The 7495-nt window shown below is 38.8% G+C and overlaps 1 protein-coding gene across 1 annotated transcript; it reads right to left on the minus strand.

Annotated features, from left to right (window-relative positions):
* Positions 1–3794: 3794 nt before the first annotated feature.
* On the minus strand, positions 3795–7098 carry gpsm3 (G protein signaling modulator 3; the record flags this gene model as incomplete). Its single annotated transcript, XM_083893713.1, has 4 exons — positions 3795–4363; positions 4708–4940; positions 6249–6414; positions 6742–7098. 4 exons carry the CDS (start codon positions 7096–7098, stop codon positions 4223–4225), a joined length of 897 nt encoding a protein of 298 aa, XP_083749839.1. The 3' UTR covers positions 3795–4222.
* Between the last annotated feature and the right edge of the window lie 397 nt (positions 7099–7495).

Genomic DNA, 7495 nt, shown 5'->3' on the forward strand with positions numbered 1-7495 from the left:
CTCACACCGGGCAAGTTTCATTTTTGAGCGACATCCTCGTTTTTCCTCTGGGACACAACGAGCAGGATGAGACAGTGACGTCACGTAAAATGGCGCTAAATGTTGTTCGCCCCCGCTGTCACGGAGGAAAACCATTAAAACGGGTTAAAAAGCAGCATGAGCCGATTCCGGGAAAACTTAACCAAATACAACGGGCGACAACATACATTAAGTGTTAGTTATAGTTCAAATGTTCAGCGAATTCCTCATTATTGTCCGATCCTTGTGTAAAAGTCCGAGGGTTTTAGTCAGCTGGCTGAAGGCGTCATCTGGTGGGCGGGGCAGCAAACACAAGCGGAAAAACAAGTGTTTTTTTCCTATATCCACCAAAATAAAATAAAATGGTTAAATCGAATTAAACTAAATTGACCTTTTCAGTTCAGCATCAGAGCGACTCTGAAGCAACATTTCACTGTGTGTTACTGTGTAACCGTCAACATGTGACAAATAAAAAACCTTGAATCCTTGAATTTAACTGAGCTATTGTGCTGTTATTATATTTTATATATCTCTTGCTTATTTATGTACTTTAATTTTGTATTCATTATTAATTATATATTATAGTCTCACCTATTTTACATGGTTATATGCTGTAACACATACATTTACCCTTGTGGAATTAAAAAGAAAAAAAGTAATATTTTATTGATAAGGGTGAAAACAAAACCAAATCACAAATCAACTCCATCTCACCACTGGAGGGAACTATCATTTAGTCGTCATAGATACAAAATAAATATTGCAAACTAATCTTGATCGTTTGCTGCAGAAACACATGCCTGTCTTTAGAGGAACTGTGTGCATTTAGTCAGAACTCTGTTGTTTCTTTGTTTTTGTTTTTTTAAAGTCTTTCACAACTTTTCTTTGTATTACATGTTTTTCTTCTTCTCCCTGCGGGTTCCTCTTCTTTGTTTGAAACTTTGACCGCCTTGTATCGCTCGCTGACTCTTAAAAAAAGGTGCAAAGGCTCTAAAAAAAAAAAGAATACAAGGCAAATTATCTTCTCATCTCGTTGGCCGGATTGTTTACAAGCATAAATGTTTCTATTTTTGTTTGCTGCATATTCCCCCACACTTCCTGTCTGTATTATATAGACACACACATATATATATTTCTTTTTTTTCTCTTGATATGAGTGTTGCTATCACACCCCACAAGTGTTTTGAGGAAGTGGCACAGTGCCCTCTCGTCACCTCTTACCTCCATCGTGCCGACTGATGGGACTTCCTCTCAAAGATTTCCTCTGAGCTAAAGAGACTCTCGTTACCTGATCTGCACCTAAAAAACAATTTCTCCTACTTCCTGTTTTCGGGGATTTTAAAGTAAAATAACCACATATTTGGTTTCTGGGCTAAAAAAAAAAGAAGCAAATTGGCTAATGACTAAGAAGGAGTATACTAAGTGATACTAACTGCATTGTTTCCTTCCAGATAAACTCACATATGAGGGCCTTTCCCAGAACTCGAACTTGAAAATTTGGCACTGCTGTTTCCAAACATCTGCAGAAAAAGGCTGGTTAGACCCCTCGAGGACACTCATCCTGTCGTGGTTGCTATATTAGGGCACGATGCTCAAGCAGAGTCGCAGGGTTAGAGAGCCTCGGAGACAACCTCAGATGACCTCCAAGGTCCTCCCACAGCCATAATCCATGAAAACATTGATCATAAATACACATCAGGGGTTAAAATTCTTTTAAAAATGGAAGAATGTAGTGAAATTCCCATTAATTTGGAATAAAAATCTTTTAAAAAGAGCGATAATAAACAATTCCAGTATTTATTGTCATGATAATGTTACTGATTTATAATAGTTATAATATTATACATCATATTTTTGAACAGTTAATAATATTTTATTACCAGATAAGTGTATTAAGCGGAATACTATACATTTACACACATGATTCCCTGGTTAGTAAGAGTGTTAAAATGACATAAAACACAGAATAAATGAAGAAGTGCTTAAATCACACACTGTAAAAAAAAGAAAAAGTTGAGAAAACTTACTGCAATCAATTTTTTGAGTTTACAGCCCAACAAAAGATCTTGAGTATTTTTTTTTTTTTTTTTAATCCATCAATTAATATAATTTTGTGAGACAAACTTATCAGTTGGAGTTGTGCCAACTCAAAATTCAAAATCTAATTGTTTATTTTAATTTTTTAATTATCTGAGCTAAGATAATTAGCCAAACTGTTTGAAAACAGAATTTTGACTCTAACGTACACGTTTGTCTAACAAAATAATATTAGTTATATATATATATATATATATATACATATATATATATATATATATATACATATATATGTATATATATATATATATATATACATATATATATATATATATATATATATATATACATATATATATGTATATATATACATATATATATGTATATATATACATATATATATGTATATATATACATATATATATGTATATTTATATAAAATTGATTGCAGTAAATTGCCTTGATATTTTGAATTTTCTCACCTTTTTCTTTTTACAGTGCATTGTTGTAATAAAGGTTAGTGCTTAGGTCAGGGTTCGGGTTACGGTATCTTTTGTTTGTAAAACAATGGCGGTAACAGGAAGTAGCCATACTCTCTCACGTGTAGATCAGGTTTGACGAGGTCACACGAGTCCTTCACCGGTCACTGACACAAACTGTTTACATTTAGGCCATTACCGGCTTTTAAAATCATAATGGATCACAGCTTTATACGATACACTCACGTAAATTCAGGAACTGTGAGATAACACGTGTTTTACTTCATTTATTCTGTCAATAATTAACTTTTCGCTGTAAATGGAACGTCATTAAATGCTCGTCGTCGCAAGATAAAGTAAACGTTTTAAGTTTGCAAACATAACCGCGAGCAGAAGTGATCACATACATACAAACAGAGCCCCTCCCCCAACACACACACTTAATATCATGTCATCATGAAACACAAAACGCAAAACACATCGTATTCTGACCTTTGTTAGCAATATCTTTTTATTAGTAATAATAATAATAATAATAATACATTCAATGATATTCATCACATTATTAATTGTATTACATTCAACATTTAATATACAATATATATATATATAGAGAGAGACTTATTTGGATGCACTTTTGTGTCATAAATCATTCATTCAGCGTCAAAGCAAACACTTTCACTTTGAAATTCTGTAAAAATGTCATCATCATTTTAGGTATTGCAATAACATGATGGAATATCGTGTTATCATGTGTTATATATATTATATGATGCTCATTGGCTCTCAGGTCATTTGAGTTTCAGTAACTATTGCAACTCTATTTTTGGACAAATTAAATAAATAGTAATACTACATTCACTGATATTTGTCACATTATTAATTGTTTTACATTCAACGTAAAAAAAAGAATATATATATATATATATAGAGAGAGAGAGAGCGATTACATTTATTTACAGTTATTATTTGAGTTATTTGGATTCATTTTTGCACCATAAATCATTCATTCCGTATCAAAACAAACGCTTTTACCTTTGAAATTCTGTAAAACTGACGTCATTATTTTAGTTATGCAATATCATGATGGAATATCGTATGTTGTTATATATGATGCTCATTGGCTCATTTGAGTTGCAGTAACTATTGTAACTCAAATTAAATAAATGGATGAATGCAAATTGCTCAGGTGCATTTGTGTTTTCGTTTATTTGTGCAGGACAATCATCCATATACAGTCAAACACCATGTGTTGTGGCCTTGGGGGCTTTTATCTCGTCGCCACTGCTCCTGCTGTGTGTTTTCAACATTTACTGTACTGAACAACAACAACCAAAAAAAGGAGAACAGCAGAGATGAGTACACTCACGCCTCCTCTGCATCCAGAACAGGAAGACACACTGAAAACCAGTCAAACACTCGTTCACAGACATTCAAACAAAACAAAGAGGGCAATAATAAGGACAAAAAAAAGCATATTTCCTGACCCTGTTTACACTGACTGACAAAAATATATACGTCACAATTTTTGATCAAGTCGTGGTAAAAAAAAAAAAGAAGCTTTGCTGCTCAAAAACAGCCTTAACACTGACCGACACCATCACGAGGGGGCAAGACCAAAGCATCATCAGGGCTGAAAAGATAAAAAAATACTGCCATGGCCTCCACACGAGTCCATTTTTTCGATCTCAGGTTTGCAGCATGCACGGCAGTTCAGTCCTCTGCTCTTCCATGCGTCCGCCCTGGACCTTCAGGAGCAGGGAGAAGAAGTCCTCGTCGTCCATGGGTCCTGGAGCTCTGCTGCGCTGGTCCTCCAGTCTTCCCTGGGCCTATGGGTGCAGGGAAATTGGCAAAGTGAACGCCTCGTACCTTGACAAAAGCATCCAAACATACACTCTTAGAAATAAGAGTTCCAAAAGTGTTCTTCTACAAGGCCTGAGGTTCTACCTGCTGAGGGTTTTTCAAGGGTTCTTGGTTACACTAATGGTTCCAGTAAGAACCATTTTGATCCAGAGAACCCTTTAAAACATCTTTCCTGAATAAAGGGTTTGAAAAGGGTTTGTTCCACCTGGAGCCAAAAAGGGTTCTCCTATGAGGACAAGTCGAAGAACCTTATATGGTTCTACTTAGCACTTTTATTTCTAAGAGTGTAGTTCTACTTTTTGATGCTTACCTGTGTCGTGAGAATCATATTATACAGATCCTCTTTCGGCACAGGAGGAACCGGCGCAGGCTTCCTCACAAGCGAGAGCTGCTTGATGCTGCCTCTGAAGCTTCTGAACCTCGCTTTGGGCGGCGGGGACCTCTGGAGCAGCGCCCTCTGGTCGTCGAGGCGACGGGCTTGCGCCGTGGCCACCAGCTCGAAAAACTCCTCTTTTTGCAGCGAGGTCAGCGAGGAGAAGACGACTGCGGAGACGTGAGAGGACAGGTGTCGGAGAGAGAGGTCAAGATGTGATGGAAAACACACACGTATTGTATTTCACAACGCTGTTGAGTCACAGCGAGCGGTTAGTTTCATGTTGTGTCAGCACGAGTGGCATGACTCAGCAGCTTTACGTGGAAAACAAATGCAACAACTGCAACAACTGCACCAGTTTTCATCATCTGGCTGTTTGAAAAGTGCCTCTGTTTGGTCTGTGTGAACGGTCTCTATCAGACCGGACTGAAGCTTCACCAAGACGTTTGTTGTCATCATTTCAAAAAATGTATTAACATTTGGGAATCCTCCCAAATGTTCTGTCTTTTTCTTTTTATCTTGCAAGCAACCAAAGTTTATTTATTGCTTGTGTGCCAAAAAACTTATTTCCCTGTGGGGACATCAAGTTTCTATTCTCTTCCATTCTAAAGGACTCCAAATGCTGTACACTCTTAGAAATAAAAGTTCTAAGTAGAACCATATAAGGTTGTTCAAGCTTGTGCTCATAGGAGAACCCTTTTTGGCTACAGATATAACCTTTTTATAAAGGTTCCACGTGGAATCCTTTTGGAGGGTTCCACCAAAAGCCTTTATTCAGGAAAGCGGTTTTAAAGGGTTCTCTGGATCAAAATGGTTCTTACTGGAACAATTAGTGTTACCAAGAACCCTTGAAAAACCCTTTCTACAGGAAAGGGTTTTTCAGAAGCAAATGGTTCCAGGTAGAACCTCAGAGCCCTTGTAGAAGAACACTTTTGGAACCCTTATTTCTAAGAGTGGTCAGGACATGGAGTATGTGGCACTGTAACAAAAATACACCAAAAATTGAGAAAAAGCCGTGCACAAAATCCACAATATGATAAAAAAAAGACAAAGTAAGTGACAGTGGTGGTGTATACATGAAAACATATGATATGATTATTTGAGGAAACGCATGCATAAGAACTTGTTTTTGTGTACAGGCCCCCGGGGGAGCGTTTGTGTGTATACATCAGCAGAGCAGGGGCGACAGGACGAGAAGAGTTCGACCCTCCAGTCAAACTGCTGAACGTGAGTTTGTTTGAGCAACTTTATAAACGTTTCGCCACATTCTTTGTGTTTTCAGTCGCCACCTCGCTTTACTCGCGCACTGTTGCTGCTGCCTCCCTCTCGCTTGAAATAGAACAAACAAATCACGTCCTGCATCAAAGTCTGCATCAAAGTGGAGTCGCGTGGAGCTGATAACAGTTTCAATGTAATGGACTTTTTTTCTTTCTTTCACACCACAGTTTTGAAATAAACACCACATCCTGTGATCACACCTCTGCTGGCCGGTTTGTTTGTGTTGGGCTCCGAGTGGCACCGCCGCCTCTGGACACCGCCCTCCAGCATGAACGAGCAGCGCTGGTCGTTGAGCCGCCGTCCCTCCTGCAGCGTGCACAGCAGCTCGTACAGAGAGTCTGGGAAGTCAGGGGTTAAGCGGTGAGCCTGAGAATGTGGGAAAAATGTGGGGGGTAGGTGGCAGAGAAAGAAAAATGAGGGCAGCGGGGAGGAAAGGTTCGTCAGTGAGTGGCACAAACTGTTTGTTGGCACAGCAAAAGGAATTCGCCCGACTCCTACGTACTCCCACATGCTCGGTAACAAAATCACACCTGTTGTTTTTTCCATCAAGAGATTGTTTTCCTTGCGCTCGCCTCAGTCGTGAAGTGAAGAACAATACAAACACTTTGTTTGCCATCTAACCTGCTTAGTGAGTTTAGTCAGTGCTTTCACTGCACCAGGAAACAAAGGTCGAGTGGAACAAAGAAAACAAACCTTTTTTGGATCCTCGTCATGTGCCTCTGTTATTTTTAACATCTGTATGTCCAGGTGTGGGTCATTTCGAGTGACCGTTTCATCCTTTGTGTTGCAGGCTTCCTCAGATTTTTCATTAATCCTCATTTCATCCGTCAGCCCGTCTCTGTTCTGTCCATCATCAGTGTTCTTGGTTCCATCTGGTTTATCAGAGCTCTGCTCATTTAAATGCGTTTCATTGACTAAATCTTCATTCTTCTCCTCTTCCTCTTTCCGAGAAGACTCCCCAGTGAAGCTCTCTGCAGTCACAACCAGACCGCTGTTGGCATCTCCCTCCTCAGTGATGACGAGAACATCCAATGGCCCCTCTTCAGTCATTTCAACTTTTGTGATGTCTGCGGTCCAGTAATCTTGCCGTCAAACCCTGAGAAGAGGACGCACAGGAACACGGCTCAGGTCATAGAAACCGAGGCAAAGACACTGAGAACACATCATTATCAACGCTACACATATCAACCCTGAACTGGCTCAAAAAAGAAAAATAGAACATGAAGACTGCAGCTGTGTCTTTCCTGTTGCAAAGAAACTCCAGAGGAACAAGTTTGGCAAGTTCAAGCATGTTGCCTACACACGTTTAAGCTGAAAATCCCGAGTTAAGTAATGGATTCCAGTGTGTCAACAACAGTGTGTGACAGTGTGAGCCGCTTCTTTTTCGTTGACTGTTGATTCCTGTGTTCTATATAAAAAAAAGCTTCTCTGACAGTTATATTATTCC

This window comes from Microchirus variegatus, assembly GCF_963457635.1.
Source record: "Microchirus variegatus genome assembly, chromosome: 1".
Lineage (NCBI taxonomy): Eukaryota > Metazoa > Chordata > Actinopteri > Pleuronectiformes > Soleidae > Microchirus > Microchirus variegatus.